The 18,328-nt window shown below is 44.2% G+C and overlaps 1 protein-coding gene across 1 annotated transcript in view; it reads left to right on the plus strand.

Moving 5' to 3' along the window:
- DNAH3 (dynein axonemal heavy chain 3) overlaps positions 1-15,891 on the plus strand; it is a 215,858-nt gene extending 199,967 nt beyond the window's left edge. Inside the window, 7 exon segments of the mRNA XM_021086503.1 lie at positions 567-683; positions 5,206-5,360; positions 6,211-6,378; positions 8,347-8,489; positions 11,832-12,036; positions 12,728-12,865; positions 14,455-15,891. Of these exon segments, the coding sequence (XP_020942162.1) occupies positions 567-683; positions 5,206-5,360; positions 6,211-6,378; positions 8,347-8,489; positions 11,832-12,036; positions 12,728-12,865; positions 14,455-14,808 (1,280 nt within the window). The 3' untranslated portion in view covers positions 14,809-15,891.

The following is an 18,328-nucleotide window of genomic DNA, read 5'->3' on the forward strand; positions in this document are numbered from 1 at the left end:
AAATGCCTCTGTTGAACACGGGTCCCACAATACCCTACTGTCTTACATCAGGCTGGTTCACACATTTATGTCCTGTGTGCAGCCCCACTGGGTATTTATCATTATAACCTTTGGAAGTACAAGCAGTAGTTTCTTTAAGGCCAGCCATCTAGTTCTCCCATGAGTGCCAGAAAGGGACTTCTCAAAGCTAACTTAATTCTCTTGCCCAATCACAGATACTGCTCTCCAGCTCTGCTTTAGTGTTTTTTTTGGCATGCTGTGCATTACCACAGTATTCCAACCAGGATGAATGATTCTCATTCCACAAAGCCCCGAATGTTAACATCTTCCTTAACAAATGGGGAGATCTATAAGGAAATTGATTTTAGAATGGATGTTTTCTCAGGCAGAATGGCTCCCACGTTGGCCGTAAAAGTCAAAGCTAATCGTTGACATGGTGCTTGAGATTCATGGGGCTGAAAGAGGTTCTTGATCCATAATAACGCTTAACTCCACCAGTTCAGTCTCCGAGTGAAAATTAAGAGCTCTCAGCCCTGAAGCGTCTAATTCATCTCTGACTCCTGCAGGTTGGAATATTCCTTATGAATTCAACGAATCAGACCTGAGGATTAGTATGCGGCAGATCCAAATGTTTCTGAACGACTACAAGGAGGTCCCATTTGATGCTCTGACCTACCTGACAGGTATGGGAGGAGACTTTGGCAACCATAAACCTCCTGGAATGTGCTCCACCTTCCTGCTTCTTTGCTGCCCCCTCCATTCATCTACTCACTCATTCTTTCATCACACATTGAGCTCTTACGGATGCTGGTCACCATGCAGAATATTGTCAAACAAACAAAAACAAAAAACAAATGAGAAAATAAAGATCAGTCCCTCCCCTTAAGTGATGCACAGTCTGCAAAGGGAGAAAAATACAACAAAATAAATGAAAATACAGTGATAAGTTTAGTAAGAGAAACATTCATAAAGTAGAAAGGCAGCACAAGGATTAAATTCCGGGCATGGGTTAGGGATGATTAGGGAAAACTTTCTGAAGGCATGAAAGATGGTTTTGAGGGATAAGTAGGAGTTTTACAAGTGGAAGAAGAATGCAGAGGAGAGCAGTGGGAAGAGGGAAGGAGAGCATTCCCAGCAGAGGTATCGTAAGGTGCAAATGACACTTGCTGTTTTGTCTTAAAGCAATCTACCTGCAACCTTTTATTAGCCATTCGAGATCTACTAGCACATAATATGGAAGAATGTAAATGTATAAAACTTGGCCACTGCCCTCAAGAAATACGCCATGGAATCCCACAGATAGGAGACAAAATATAGATGGCCTATATGAATAGATTACCATGGCCAAAGTTCAAAATGCAGCTCCATAGAAAAACCCAGGGATTGTCAAGATCACAGACAAGTTCCCTCCTCAAGCCTGGATCCTTTCCCCAATGATATGGTAGGTGTTTCATCTACATGAACAGTTTTGACACGTATCTTAGGAGCTTCATTTTGGTGACACTGTTTTACAGCTGTCAAGACCAAGGCCTTAGAACAATGGTTCTCAACCAAGGGTGATTTTGCCTCCTAGGAGACACCTTGAAAAAGTGGGGAGACATTTTTTGTTGTCACAACTAAATGAAGGTACTACTGTGTAGCGGCCAGGGAAGCTGCTAACCATCCTGCAGTGCACAGGGCAGCTCCCCCAGCAAAGACGACCCCGTCCAACATGTTCATCATGCCAAGACTGAGAAATCCTGCTTCAGCATGAATAAATTCAGTTGTAAAAAGTGACACAGGCCTTACCTCAGCACTCTGTCCCCTAAAACAAACCCTAAGCGAACACACACAACATCTAAGTTCAAGTTTAGTTTGACAAAAGAACTTTTCCAAAGAAGTGAACCATACTCCTCTTATTCCAGGCCACACAGAAGCACATCCCAGGGCTCCTCTTTAGAGCACAGAATGAGGGCGTAGCTGCCCAGGGATGTGGTCTTAGTACTGGACTGCCTGCCACTCCTAAACCAACCTGTACCCACTGTGCCACCTGACTTGAGCATAGTCACTTTCCCAACTGTACCAGTCAGGAGAGATTAGCTAGGTTGAGATGACAAGGAATCCCCAAATCTCAAGGGCGTAAGACACCAAAGGTCCATTTCTTGCCCACACTATATGTCCAGTGTGAATTGGCAAGAGTTTTTGCTCGTTGTTGTCTATCAGGGGCACAGTTAGCAAAGGCTCCACCAACATATACTTGTGGTCACTGCCACAGGGATAGCTCTGAAGGGCTCATGCCAGAAATTAATGCACAAGAGCTTGTCCCTGGCCCCACCTCATAGCAAGGGGCCCAAGGAGGTGTAACCTTCCTGTGTGCCTGAAAGAAAAGAACCTGCTAGAGCTAATTATTAGAGCTCTGCCCTGGAGTTCCCGTTGTAGGGCAGCGGAAATGAATCCGACTAGGAACCATGAGGTTATGGTTCGATCCCTGGCCTCACTCAGTGGGTTAAGGATCCGGCATTGCTGTGAGCTGTGGTGTAGGTCGCAGGCGTGACTCGGATCCTGAGTTGCTGTGGCTGTGGCGTAGACTGGCAGCTACAGCTCCAAAGATCCCTAGCCTGGGAAACTCCATATGCCATGGGGGTGGCCCTAAAAAGAAAAAAAAGAAGAAGCGGCAGAGAGAAAGAACTCTGCCCTGATACTAATCAAAGAGACAGGTCATGTGCCGAGAGCAGTTATCGAATTAAACGGGATGAAGTCAAATACATTCATAATCTGGTGCCTCAACCCTGGGGTAGGGCCGATGGAGAATCTGGAAGGGATATAAAGCCCACCCTGGCTTCTGTAGGAACTTGTGTTCTTGCTGAAAGAGAAGACACATAAGTAAAGAAATGCTGTTTCCTGAAGGAAAATTCACTGAAGAGGAAGTGGTCGCAGGGCCTTGGACCCTGACTCTGTACCCGAGGTTTTCCTTCAGTTAGGGTCTCCCTTTGGCACCCTCTGGCACTGCCATGCTGACTTCAGGGGGAACCACTCTCCCTTTAGTCTTGTAGACCTGGTGTTATCGTAAACCTCTTTACAGCTATACAGTTAGGACAAGCTGTAGTGTTCAAACATGACTCTGCTGAAAGCCTGAGAGGTCAACAGAGGGAGCACTTCAGTAATCAAGGTGGTCTGGCTCAAGGTCAGACAGCTTCTACAGGGCTCAAATTACTCAGGAGGTATGAGCTGCCCCCAGTCTCTTACTTTTCCCTTCACAAGCCACCTGGATCCTCCTCCTAGACATTTAGGTCCTGCAAGACCAAGAGAGGCAGAGGCTTCCTCCACTTGAGTCAGACTTCCTGTTTCATGTCTGTGGACCTGCCTCTTCCTGGAATAGTTAGAATTAGAAATGAGCCCACACTTCAGGAGAGCCCTTGCATAAACACACACACACACACAGAAAGAGATAGAGAGAGAGATGTGTCTTTTCCTTGCAGACTAGTGTGTTGTCCCCAACTACCAAATACCAGGGGGAACCCACATACTATGGAATCTGATCCAGCTAGAAAATGCATTGTGGGTTGGTGAGACAAATTGGATGTCCCTTTGGCGTTCTCATCGTGGTGCAGTTGTTAACAAATCCAACTAGGAACCATGAGGTTGCGGGTTTGATCCCTGGCCTCACTCAGTGGGTTAAGGATCCGGCGTTGCTGTGAGCTGTGGTGTAGGTCGCAGACGCAGCTCGGGTCCCGCATTGCTGTGGCTCTGGGGTAGGCCGGCGACTACAGCTTCAATTAGACCCCTAGCCTGGGAACCTCCATATGCTGCGGGAGGGCCCGAGAAATGGTAAAAAGACAAAAAAAAAAAAGAAAAAGAAAAAAAAATTGGATGTCCTTTCAAGAGAAGTACTTCATTCTTTGTGTAGAAACTGGAGTCTCAGAGAATGATGTGGATGATGGGGTGGGGGTAGGAGTATCATACTCCAAAGCAGTATATATAGGATAATCTCAATTTTCTAAAATATATGTATTTATAATAATGTGTAATTTTTTACTATATTTTTAATTAACCTAATTTAAAATATTTTTAATTTAATTGATTTAACTTTATTGGAGCATAGTTGATTTACAATGTTGTATTAGTTTAAGGCGTATAGCAAAGTGAACCAGTCATATATATAAATTTATCCATTCTTTTTTTCCCTTATACATATATATGCACATACATATACATATATCCATTCTTTTTCCCATGTAGATTATTACAAACTATTGAGTAGACTTTCCTGTGATATACAGTAGGTTCTTGTTAATCATCTGTTTTATACAGTAGTATGTATATATTATTCCCACCCTCCCAATTCTTCCCTCCCCTCAACAGTTTCACCTATGGTAACCATAAGACTGGTTTTGAAATCTGTGAGTTTCTGTTTTATAAATAAGTTCTTTTGTATCACTTTTTATTAGATTCCACCTACAAGTGGTATCATATGATATTTGTCTTTGATTTCACTCAGTATGATAATCTCTAGGTCCATCCATGCTGCTGCAAATGGTATTATTTCATTCTTTTTTATGGCTGAGTAATATTCCATTGTATATATGTACCACATCTTCTTTATCCATTCTTCTGTATGAACATTGAGGTTGCTTCCATGTCTTGGCTATGTAATTTCTATAATTAATTGAATGCTTCTATATGCTAAACATTGTGCTAAATGCTTTATGAGTATTATTAACTACAACCATGTAAGATGAGTATGCACTTATCTCTATTTCTTGACAGATGAGAAACTGCTAATAAGTGGCAAAAGTTGGAGCCCAGAAATTGGCTGGAATTAGAACTCAGTACCATCTTGTGCCAGAGATCTTGCCCTGAACCACATTTCTGTAATGGTTTTCACATCTATGTACACACACACACACACACACACACACACACACACACACGTCCAGACAAATGTCTGGAAGATGCCTAAATGTTAACAGTTACCTTTGTTCGAATGAGGGGCACTTTTATTGCTTTTCTTTCAGTTTTTCTCTATTTTCTAATTCTAATATGGTGAACATGTATTATTTTTGTAGCAACCATAATGCCAAAAAAGGCCTGGTCTCATCCCAAGCTGAGCATGGTTTTAGCAGCCCTGTGTCTCAGCAGAGTTCCTTGGCTGGATGAATCCTTTGTCTTGGGTTAATGACCAACTTCATTATGGACCCAACCTCCTCCTCTGTCGGTTGTCTGCAGGGGAATGTAATTACGGAGGCAGAGTGACCGATGACAAAGACAGGAGGCTCCTGCTATCGCTTCTGTCCACGTTCTACTGTAAGGAAATTGATCAGGACCATTACCGTCTTGCTCCTGGAGACACTTACTACATCCCTCCTCATGGCTCCTACCAGGTGAGGGGCAGGGGAGGGACAGGCCCCTCTGTCCCCAGAGGGGCTTGGCAGTCTCCCTTTGGCTAGGAAAGTAATGTGTCCAGGGAAGGTTCAGGGAGAGCTTAGGCTTCCTGACTCAGGTCCATAAGCTATTTCCAACCTTTCAAAAAGCCTGCTAGAGAGACATTATTATGGTGTAATGAATGCTGGGCATTTGGTAAGCAAGATCTTTCAAAACATGGGGTCCATCTGGGGAGACTAGGGAGGGGTGGTTAAGATGAAGCCTTGGTAGTGAACAGGCTGGAAATTGCTGCTTGAAAACAAAGGTTCAGAAGACGGCAAAGGGAGGGACAGAAAAACTGGATGGGAGAATAATAAAGCGAAGAAGAAAACAAAAACTCTGAAGAAAGGATGCAAAAGGCTTACTTTTATTGAACACCTGTTACATGCCAAGGTCTTATTCCATCTTGACCTCGTGTATTTTCCCACTTACAGATAAGGAAATTGGGCTTTCAGGTGACTAACTCAAGGTTACACAGTTAGTTTAAGATGGAGCTAGGCTCCAAATCCGGTTCTGCCTGGATCCTAATCTAGCTTTGTATCCAGTTCCTAAGACTGCTGAGGGAGTGGTCAGGAAGTCAGAGGTGGGAGTGGAGCTGCTCAGCCTGTCTACCTTCATATTCATGCTCACTCCCCAGAAAGGTGTATGAGGAAGAGCTTGGAATATGTCAGTCCAGTGTGTGTGTGTGTGTTGTGTGTGTGTGTGTGTGCGCGCGCGCGCGCGCATGCGTGCGTGCTGTGTGATTCCTGCTTGGGTCTAGTCTGGGCAAACCCCACCTGAACTTATACCAACTGAAGTTTTCCCTTCCAGTCCTATATCGATTATCTCAGGAACCTCCCTATCACAGCCCACCCAGAAGTGTTTGGCCTCCACGAGAATGCTGACATCACCAAAGACAACCAGGAAACCAACCAGCTGTTTCAAGGGGTCCTGCTGACCCTCCCTAGGCAGTCAGGAGGGAGTGGCAAGTCCCCTCAGGTAACCAGGCTGAAATTCAATTTCCCAGGCAAGTTTCCATTCAGTGGGCATGCAGGGTTGTGGGCGATGACCAAGAAGGCAGAAAAGTGGAGACCTGGCAGACCTCTGAGGAAGGGCATGGGTGCTCTGGTAATGCTGAGAGTCCGTAAATCCTAAACTGGAAGAGCACCAGTGTTTCCAAAATGTCAACTCTTCCTATATAATCTTCATGATTCATCGCTATAGCCACACATCATTTGTGTTCCATTTACAAAATATTGAAAACGAAATCTCCTTTGCTTAAAAAACATTTATTAAAAAAATTCCAATCAGGAGTTCCCATTATGGCACAGTAGAAACAAATCCGACTGGGAATCATGAGGTTGAGGGTTCAATACCTGGCCTTGCTCAGTGGGTTAAGGATCCTGGCATTGCCATGAGCTGCTGTGTAGGTCACAAACGCGGCTCAGATCTGGTGTACCTGTGGCTATTGCTTAGGCTGGCAGCTGTAGCTCCGATTTGACCCCTACCCTGGGAACCTCCGTATGCTACGGGTGAGACCCTAAAAAAAAAAAGAGAAGAGCCCACAATTAGCAATCTTGAGCATCTTTTCTTGTGCTCTTTGGCCATCTGTATTTAGATCTTCTGCCCATTTTTGATTGGGTTTTTTGTTTTTTTAATATAGAGCTGTTTGTATATTTTGGAGATTAATCCCTTGTCAGCCACTTCATTTGCAAGTATTTTCTCCCATCCTGTGCATTTGTCTTTGCATTTTGTTTATGGTTTCTGTTGCTATGCAAAAGCTTTTAAGCTTAATTAGGTCTCATTTATTCATTTTTGTTTTTATTTTCATTACTCTAAGAAGTGGATCCAAAAAAGATGTTGCTGCAGTTTGTGTCGGAGTGTTCTGCCTGTTTTCCTCTAAGAGTTTTATAGGATCTGGTCTTGTATTTGGGCCTTGAATCCATTTTATTTTTGTGTTTAGTGTAAAAGAATTGCATTTAATTTCTTGATTTGGTTCATAGTGCCTTAAGTGGTAATATGTGTGAAGATTCAGCAGTCTGGTTTGGGTTTCTCAGCTTAGGAATGGAAATTCCCTTCACAGTAAGAAAAGGGAAAGTGTACATTCCAGCCTCCAGAGCCACAGGATGGCAGAGCTGTCTGTCTCTCCCACACTCGGGTCCTCTTCCTCCTCTTCCTCCTCTCCCCCTAGGTGTGTTCCCCTCACTGCTTGACTAAATTCACTGCTGTGGGCTATTCTTTTCTTTTTTTTTTTTTAGGGTCATGGCATATGGAGGTTCCCAGGCTGGGGTTGAACTGGAGCTGTGGCCGCCGACCTACGCCAGAGCCACAGCAATGCGGGATCCAAGCCGCGTCTGCAACCTACACCACAGCTCACAGCAACACCAGCTCCTTAACCCACTGAGCAAGGCCAGGGATGGAACCCACAACCTCATGGTTCCTAGTCAGATTTGTTTCTGCTGCGCTACAACCGGAACTCCTCCTGTGGGCTATTCTTAATGCTGAGGAATGGCCTCTTGCTTTCCCAGGTGTCCATGTCACCAGCACTGAGAAAAATCCCATCTGTCCCAGGAACTGGTCCTAAGGGGCCTGCTGTCAGAGCCTCGGGAGATGTCTCCCAGGGGTGACCTTGAAGACAAAAGGAATTCTGCAGGGCTCAGCACTGCCCCAAGGCTACCTGGCTGAGCAGGAATTCTCTGCCTGGCCCTCAGGCCCTTGCTCCACCTGTGAGAAAAGGGCTCTCATTGTTCAGATTTTTCACTGAGGTGATATCCTCCAGAAGGCTGGTGGGGGGATGGGTGTCCTTTTTCCCCCCAAGGCAGATGTGGCTTCTGTAGGAGAGTTTCCAGGAAGGTCTTATAGACTATGTTTAAAAAGACAAATGGTCACTGCTTCAGGTTTACCTAGACAAAGCCACAGCCCATGGGCCTTGTTTTTCATTCACCTCTCTACTGCTTGCTTTTTAAGGAAGTGGTTGAGGAGCTGGCCCAGGACATACTCTCCAAGCTTCCCAGTGACTTTGACCTGGAATTGGTCATGAAGTTGTACCCTGTGGTCTATGAAGAATCTATGAACACGGTCCTAAGGCAAGAGCTCATCAGATTCAACAGGTGGGCTGCATGGTCTTACTTGGATCCTGGGAGTTAGAGCCTAAGGAGTAGGATCTAACGGGCAGTAAATGGAAGGAGATTTGATAAGGGTTGCTATGCAGAGGAAGTTGGTTTGCCTCACCCATAGGAAGAGCCATAAAGAGAGCCATCCCAGCCTGTGTTGGCCCATAGGCCTTTCTTCTATTCATTATCTCTCATTCATTCATGTGACATCTGTAAAGTGGGGTTAAAATCAACCAAGCACAGGCTAACTGTAAAAGGAATCAGTAAAGCCACTTTTATTGAGGCTTCAGTGCCAGAAATGGCTCCAAGAACTCAAACCTCATGCTTTTTCATTCGAACCACAGAGTAGTCTTTTAAAATGTGCACAGTTGGTAATCCCCCTTTACTGATGAAAAAACTAAGACCTAGAAGGGCTAAGTAACTTGCTCAAGGTCACACATTCTACCGCAGAACTGAGTTTGAACCTGCTCTGTCTGATTCCAGGGGCAAGCACTTAGCCACTATATGAATTCACAGTAAACACAGAAAGGAGTGGGGAGAAGTTCATCCTGTTGCCTCTACCACAGTGGGAAGAGGGGCATTTATAGGATGGCTATAGGACTAAGGGTCTCTGGCCTTCAAGTCTGGTCCCTGCTCACTTCTCCTCCAGGTGCTAGAGCACAGAGCCCGGTGGGACCACCTTGATTTGATTTCCAAATAGTCAAACTAAAGTGTGCCCAAATATCATCTAGGCTAGATGAGGAAACTTATCACTTCTGCCTCTAAGTCAAGGTTCTCGCTGCTCCAGATTCTCTAAATGCTGTTGTTTCCATTCTGCCTCATTGGTCATTGCTCCGTTTCCATTCTGCCTCATTGGTCATTGCTCTGTGTTAGGGACAGCCCCGACTCTGAAGGACTAGGGAACTGGAAGAAGTCGTCTAAGAATTTCTTGGCTTCCTCGGTCTTAGGGTTATTCCCAGAGTAAGTAGGCAGTTGGCTACATGAGCAACTAAGCAAAGTATGGGGCGTGAGTCAAGGATCTTGAGTCAGATGCCTTGGTATTATGGGATGTAGTCCTCATTTACCCAGACACCAGGCCAAAAGGCTTTCCTCCTCTACTACTCATTCTCCCCTAAGGTCATCGGAGCTCTTAGTGATTGCAGGGGCTTTCACTGGCTTTTGCTACTGGCCATTGTAACATAAGAGAACAGGGTAACTGCAATCTTACATTCCAGTGATGCTCAGGATTAATAAAGTTGGGCAATACACCAACATCATCCTCCCCACTACCTTTTTTTTTTTCCCCTCCCTATTTACCCAGTGGAATGAGAAGCCTGAAATAACAGGTCAGCTTCCAATGCAGGGGAAGCATTATTGTGTCTTCTGGGGCAAATGTTCCTTCCTGGTGTACTGAAAACCTTGAAACTAGCAGAGCTCATAGTTGCAAGAATAGAAAGAAAACTTTTGCAAGTAGGTCTTTAGGTACAATAGTTAGAGGACTGCAGTATAATCCTTCAGAGGATGGTTTAGCCCTTGACTTCTCAGTCAAGCACATGTCTGAACCTTAAATTCCTCTTAATATAAATGTTTAGTGATTGCACATCTAGGAATTCTTTTTTTTTGGCATTTCTTGGGCCGCTCCCACGGCATGTGGAGGTTCCCAGGCTAGGGGTCTAATCGGAGCTGTAGCCACCAGCCTATGCCAGAGGCACAGCAACGCAGGATCCGAGCCGCATCTGCAACCTACACCACAGCTCACGGCAACGCCAGATCGTTAACCCACTGAGCAAGGGCAGGGATCGAACCCGTAACCTCATGGTTCCTAGTTGGATTCGTTAACCACTGCGCCACGACAGGAACTCCCAAGGAATTCCTTTTTTTTTTTTTTTTTTTTTGCTTTTTTAGGGCCATACCCCTGGCATATGGAGTTCCAGGCTAGAGGTCTAATCGGAGCTATAGCTGCTGACCAGATCATTAACCCACTAAGTGAGGTCAGGATCAAACCCACGACGTCATGGTTCTTAGTCGGATTTGTTTCTGCTCTGCCATGACAGGAACTCTCCAGGAATCCCTGTCTTGTATTTGATCATTCTCATGTCCCCTTAGCTTGGATTCCATAAACCTTTGGACATGACAGTCTCTCTAGTAGCAGTTTCTTTGGCACTCAAGTGAATTCCCTCTGGGTATGTTGAGGCCTCATAACAGAGGCAGGTGATCTGGGCATCTCTCAGGCTGTCCTTTAGCTGCCTTTTCTCATAGTCTGTAAAAAGAACAGCTTTGGCAATATAGATCAGAAGCCTTAAGACTGCATTTCCCTTTGACCCAGAAATTCTTTTTGTAAGAAAATCATTATAAATTTCCCCAAAGATTGATATAGATGGATGTTCTTAATAATGTTGTTTGCAGTGACAATAATCTAGAAACAATACGTTTCAACAATAGGGGAATAGTTTAAAATGGAACAACTTGCAGTCATTAAAAAGGATGATTTAGTTAGGTCTTACTGAATTGGAAAGCTGTCCCCTGCATGCTAAGAGAGAAAAACAAATTATAAAAATATATATAGGGAGTTCCCATCGTGGCGCAGTGGTTAACGAATCCGACTAGGAACCATGAGGTCGAGGGTTCGGTCCCTGCCCTTGCTCAGTGGGTTAACGATCCGGCGTTGCTGTGAGCTGTGGTATAGGTTGCAGACGCGGCTCGGATCCTGTGTTGCTGTGCCTCTGGCGTAGGCCTGTGGCTACAGCTCCGATTAGACCCCTAGCCTGGGAACCTCCATATGCCGTGGGAGCGGCCCAAGAAATAGCAAAAAGACAAATAAAATAAAATAAAATAAAAATATATAGGATGGTCCCATTAAAAAATATTGTTTACAAATATAGAAAAATCTAAAAAGATAGACATTAATCTTTCGGTGGTGAGATAATGGATGACTTAATGTTTTCTCATTTTATGGTTCTTCTATCATGAATGTATATTAATATCTGATTTTTTTTTTTTTTTTTGTCTTTTTAGGGCGGCACTCGTGGCATATGGAGGTTCCCAGGCTAGGGGTCAAAATGGAGCTGTTGCCGACGGCCTACGCCAGGGCCACAGCAATGCCAGATCAGAGCCGCATCTGTGACCTACCCCACAGCTCACAGCAACGCCAGATCCTTAGCCCACTGAGTAAGGCCAGGGATTAAACCCGCAACCTCATGGTTCCTAGTTGGATTCGTTTCCTCTGCGCCACGATGGGAACTCCTAATTATCTGACGTTTTAAAGGGAGGAAAAGTCAAAGGAGATTTGGAATCAGTGTAACTTGAGATAGAATGAGGTTACTGGAGAGCCAGGCTGAGTCTATCCCTTTGTTCTTGCAGATTGACCAAAGTAGTTCGTGGAAGCCTCATCAGTCTTGGCCGTGCTATTAAAGGGCAGGTCCTGATGTCCTCAGAGCTGGAGGATGTCTTCAGTAGCGTGCTTGTGGGTAAAGTGCCAGCTATGTGGATGGCCAAGTCCTACCCATCCCTGAAGCCCCTGGGAGGTTATGTGACTGACCTGCTGGCCCGCCTGGCCTTCTTCCAGGTACCTGGGAGTCAGGGTTAACTGGGTACCTGGTGTTCTCATTTAGGTGGAGAAGACATCCTGAAATGACAGGTTAGAGGCAGAGGGAGTAGGGCAGGCAGCCACACAGCATCTGGATTGAGCATCTACTGGAAATAGTCTTACCAGGGTTGAGGACAGGAGGGACTTTTCAAAATCCTTGAAAAGATTATAGCCTATAGAGGCAGGACTAGGAACTGGAATAAATGTCACAAACTGGTGGCTCATGGGCCATATCTAGCTAATAAATAGATCTGGTTTGGCTGCTTGGTAATTTTTAAATGTTTGAGCTAGGTTCTAAATACTGGATCATTACACATCAAAATACAGATGTTTGACCTGCAAAAAAAGGAAGACCTGAAACAATGGGCCTGCAGTCCCACATGGCAACTATTGCTGGAGATGAGTGGCTATTGCTCAGTTTAGACAAGACACACATTCTCTGCAGCTGTAGTAGTGACTCTCTTTTACCTCCCTGACACCATCTTGCACCTGTGCTTTTCTTAGAGTAGAAATATATTTCTTTGTGCTTTCATTTCAAAGTGGGAAAATATAAGCTACACTGAGAGGAATGACTGTTTTAAGAAAAATGAGAAAAAGCTTTCTTCTACCTGCCTTTGAACTCTCTTTGATGTGTCGTTGACTTCATATTTTTATTTCTGCGGTTCTCCAGGAATGGATTGACCACGGGCCCCCTGTGGTCTTTTGGATCTCCGGATTCTACTTCACACAGTCTTTTTTGACGGGTGTCTCTCAGAATTATGCTCGGAAATACACCATCCCCATTGACCACATCGGATTTGAATTTGAGGTAGGGGTTCTTTTGGGTTAGACAAGCTCGAAGGGCCAACCAGAGAAAGCAGTGTTGTCCATTTCCTTGAGTCCAAACATTTGGATGTGTTAAGGCTCAAGTGCTTCCAAGATGGTACAAAGGAAGTATTTAGCATGATTTAAAGTTGCTCTAGGATTTCCTGTCGTGGCTCAGTGGTTAACGAATCCAACGAGGAACCATGAGGTTGCAGATTCAATCCCTGGCCTCGCTCACGGTGGGTTAAGGACCTGGTGTTGCCGTGAGCTGTGGTGTAGGTCGCAGACGCAGATCGGATCCTGCATTGCTGTGGCTCTGGTGTAGGCCGGCGGCTACAGCTCCAATTAGACCCCTAGTCTGGGATCCTCCATATGCCGCAGGAGCGGCCCTAGAAAAGGCAAAAAGTTTAAAAATAAAATAAAATAAAAGTTGCTCTAAAAGTTATTCCTGACAGAATCAGAGGATTCCCAAGGCCTTGTCTCTATATAAAAAGGAATTTTCCAGAGGAAAATTCTGTCACCATCATATCAAGAGAAATGGAAGCATCCTCCACACTGTTCAACACGGTGGACTCTTCATTTGAAAGGATGCTAATGGTCCTGTATAGTGCTTTGCTTACAGTCAAAGGAATGGCCAGTAGTCCAGCATCACCCAGTCCATACTGGAGAGAAAGGAGTAAGATGAACTCTTGTTATAAAGCAGTTTTAAATTCAATGGAAAGATCCATTGAGCTCATCTAGTCCAGAAATCACAAACTGATTGACTAGGTCTTAATTTGGTTTATAAATGAACTTAACTCGATTGGCCTCTGAAGACAATGCTAAGCCAAAATTAATACAATAAGGAAACAAAATAACTGGAATAAACACTGGCAAGAGAAAAAAACCATCCTTTTTTGATGTTGCAATGATTGTATACCTAGAAATCCTAAGAGACTCTGAAACCACACCTATCAGAATTAATAGAATTTGTAAGATTACTGGATACTTGTTAAATATACAAAAAAAAAAAATAGCCCTTTCCTATTCTAGTGATAAATACTTAGAAATGGGAAAAACATTCCATTAATAATAGCAAAAAGATTAGAATTCCAGTGATTTTGGAGTTCTTGATGTGGCTCGGTGGGTTAAGAATCTGACTGGTATCCATGAAGATGTGGGTCTGATCCCTGGCCTCGCTCAGGGGGTTAAGGATCCGGTATTGCCACAAGCTGTGGCCTAGGCTGCAGCTGCAGCTCTGATTTAACCCCTCACCTAGGAACTTCCATATGCTGCAGGTGCGGCCCTAAAAAGCAAAATAATAATAATAATTTGAATTATTTTAAATGGAGTTTGTGTTTTCTGCTGCACATAATTCTACCCCCCACCCTCTATTCCCTTATTCTCTTATACATATAAGGGCAGCATGCTAACTGGAAATACAGTCTGGCCCACGTAGCAGGCAGGAATATTATCAGATAAGCCCCAGTGTCCTGGGAGATGCATCCTGGGAAAGGCAGACAATTAAAGCCAGCTTGCACATTTTCAATCTCTTAATGTTGCCCCATTTAAGAAGATGGCAGGGAGCAGAACTCACAGCTTCCTGTCTTCCAGGTAACCTCACATGAAATGTCCATGGAGAATAACCCAGAAGATGGTGCCTACATAAAAGGACTCTTCCTAGAAGGTGCCCGTTGGGACAGGAAGACGATGCAGCTGGGGGAGTCTCTCCCCAAAATCCTCTATGATCCACTGCCCATCATTTGGCTGAAACCTGGGAAAAGTGCAATGTTCCTGCATCAGAACATCTATGTGTGTCCAGTCTACAAAACAAGTGCCCGGAGAGGCACCCTCTCCACCACAGGCCACTCTACCAACTATGTCCTATCCATTGAACTCCCAACAGACATGTCCCAGAAGCACTGGATAAACCGAGGAGTGGCCTCTCTGTGCCAGCTAGATAACTGATAGCATCTGCCCCAACACAGAAAATAAAAGGAATTTCATTCCTGACGACAACCTAGCTTTCCTTCTTGAGAGTCACATGAGATGGTGATGATGCTGACTGTTATATTAATGGAGCCTTTGCTATGAGCCAGGTACTTCAGAGCAGTCTCATAAAGTGGGTTAGTATTAATATCCTTATTTTTATGGCTGTGGAAACTACGATATAGAGAAAGTAATATCCTCAAATCAGATAGCCACTAAAACAGTGGAGCCCAGATTTGAACCCAGGCAGTGGGATTCCAACCGAGACCTTTAGTCATGTGGCTAAAGCTCCTTTGTGGCTTTTTTTTTTTCCTATTATTTTTCCATAACTGTTACTGAACTTTAATTGCTTCTTTCCTAGTCTGTTGAGTCTCTCTGGCACTAGAATCCGTACTTTTACCCTGCTTCATGCTGTCTCCTTGCCAAGGATGTGGCTATGTTGGGATGTAGAATCTTAGAAGAGATGCATAGTTCCAACAACCATATCCCAGAAATTTCTAGTTAATTGCTGTTTCTCCCCACGGCCAGCTGGAAGATAATCCTGAGGGAGATAAAAATCAAATTCTTCATATATTCTCAACAACTCTCTCATGTAGCTCTTTGGCTTTAAGTGGCTATTTCCAGGGCATTCCATTGGTCAGTCCATAAATGAGCAAAGACATATGGCTTTTTTGAGAGTCTTCATGTGTCTGGCCTGGCTTCCCTGCCTCTTCACTAGAAGAAATATCTTGACTTGGGAGCTTTGATTTTTCCTGCATGAGGCGTCTGAGAACCAAATAAACATATTCCAGAAAACTTGTTTCTTCATGGGAACTTGGAGCCAATCAAATTCTGATTGAAGCCTCTGAATTCTGAGATCGGTAAATCATCTAAGTGATCCTAGAGAGTAAGTGCAAAAGGGGAGCTCTCCGGGTCTGCAATAAAGAGACAGTGAGGAGGAGCCACTCTCTGTTAGCTCTTAAGTAGGTAGATTCAAAGCTGTTTTTTTTTTTTTTTTCTTTCTTTCTTTTTTTAAAGAAATACAGGAGTTCGTGTCATGGCACAGCAGAAACAAATGTGACTAGGAACCGTGAGGTTATGGGTTTGATTCCTGGCCTCGCTCAGTGGGTTAAAGATCCGGCATTGCCGTGAGCTGTGGTGTAGGTCGCAAACGTGGCTTGGATCTGGCGTTGCTGTGGCTGTGGTGTAGGCTGGCAGTGACAGCTCCAATGAGACCCCTAGCCTGGGAACCTCCATCTGCCGAGGGAGTGGCCCTAAGAAGACAAAAGACCAAAAAAAAAAAAAAAAAATACAGCTTTTTCCAAGGAGAAAGAAAATGAAAATTAACAGAACTGCTCTGTCAACTGTTTATTCCAAATAAGAATGTTACTCATGTGAGCTGGAAAGATGGTCACAATCCCAAATCCCTGAATACTGGATTATTAAGTAAGTCACATTAAAAGCTATAAGGCAGTGAGGGTATTGCTAAAAGAACAACTGAATTTTTTTTTGGCTATACCTGGGACGTGTGGCTGTTCCCGGGTCAGGGATTGACCCTGAGCTGCAGTTGCGGATCGTGCCACAGTTGTCCCTAACCTGCTGTGCCGCAGGGGAACTTCCAAGGACCACCGAATTTGAGTTATAGTTATCTAACTCTAGCTTCAGCATCAAAGACCTGAGGGAGGCAGGGACTGACTGCTTCATTCCTCAGGGGGTCAAGGGACAGAATGTTTCCATACAATGGATTAAATCATTGTAATTTTAAAAATTTTCTCTACTTTGAAAATAAAAAATGCCCTAAATTTGAGGTCATTTTCTACTAGGGCCCCTGTGATAGTAATGTTTCCCCCTGGGAAAGAGCAGCAGGTTCAGAAATCCTGGTGAATTAGAGGCCAGAGTCCTGAGGCAGAGATGGCCAGAGATCAGCTTGGTGAGAAGCTGTAGGCCCTGCCTATAAATAGCTCAGCAGATGACATCAGACAAACCTTGTCACCAAGCTAGTCCTTCCTCTTTAAAAATCCGGCTCTCGGGTAAATAGTTTTCAGTCCTTGTCAGCAATGGAAGGAAATTTCATTGAAAGAGAGGATATAGGAGATACTTTAAAAGACTAAAGATGGAGGTTTTATAGGATTGAGAGAAAACGAAAGACAAAAGTAATTACAAACAAGCAGGTTATATGGAAGGCTTGGCAGGAAATTCTGTTTTTGTGTAACAGAAGATGCATTTTTGCAAGGGAGGCGAAGTGTATAAAATTTACCTTCAGGTAACATTCTAGGACATGGAAGATCCTGAGAGGTCAGCTAGAAGTAGATGGACTCCCATCTTGGAGGAATCTGGATAGAAAGGATGTTTTCTACTCCCTACAGAGTAAGACAAAAATTGCATATTCAGAATCACCTTGAATTACTTAGATAGGGACCACGATGGAGACACACAAGTCATGTTTCACTCAGTTCAGCAGAGGCAGCCTCTAGTGTAAGAATTGGTCACTGTTAAGTTGTTGGACTGCCAGATAAAGTAGCTGGCTTGAGTTCACAGGCCTTATGTTGTTTTAGGAATACTTAACTTTAAACATGAGAACCACCTCTGGGCAGGGAGATGCTTCCACAGTGATATCAGGTAGGAGAGTAACTGATGGAAGAGCAGACTGATGTCTCCTAACTCAAGCTGGGCTGGGGTATGTGCTCACTAAATGGCCAACAGGCCTGCCAGCACACTGAAATTATGCTCTCTTCACCAAAGCCCTTTAGTTAGTTGCATTTGTGTTAAATATGCACACACTCTCTTTCTACTGACAGAGTATTATATTTGTTCTTCATGTCATTGCCAAGCCCTGCAGTACGTACCCTGAGCATGAAAAAGCGTGCTCCTGCTGATAGGACGAGGCTTTGAAATCAAAATACATAGTTTTCTTTTTTTAGCTTTTGTCTTTTTAGGGCCACACCTGTGGCATATGGAGGTTCCCAGGCTAGGGGTCTAATCGGAGCTGCAGCTGCCGGCCTACACCACAGCTCACGGCAACGATGGATCCTTAGCCCACTGAGCAAGGCCAAAGATTGAACCCGCATCCTAATGGATACTAGTCGGGTTCGTTAACCACTGAGCCATGATGGGAAGTCTTTTTTTTTTCTTCTGTAAATACATATATTTTGCATTGGAGGATCTTTGTGACAAGGCAATCCTAAATCTAGGTATGAACAGGAGGTTATCAAATGCTGCATCTAAGGATCACAAGGCCATTTTGGAAAATAGTACCGAGAGACCAAAATCAATAGAGATTTGTCTTTATTGGTAATCCCCATCCTCCTTGGAGGTAAGAGGGAATGACACTGATGTATGAGTAACCTGCCAAGAGGATCTGACCTGTATCCACATAACGCAGGGTTATAAGTCCTTTGTGTTTGGATCTTGTCTCATTTCTGTTTAGACATAATTTGAAGGCCAGCTTAGCACTTGTACTTCCTAATTATGTTAGGGTAAAATCCTCATAATGAATGCAGTGTGAGTTTCCAGTGAGTCT

The sequence above is a fragment of the Sus scrofa genome, chromosome 3, assembly GCF_000003025.6.
Source record: "Sus scrofa isolate TJ Tabasco breed Duroc chromosome 3, Sscrofa11.1, whole genome shotgun sequence".
Taxonomy (NCBI): domain Eukaryota; kingdom Metazoa; phylum Chordata; class Mammalia; order Artiodactyla; family Suidae; genus Sus; species Sus scrofa.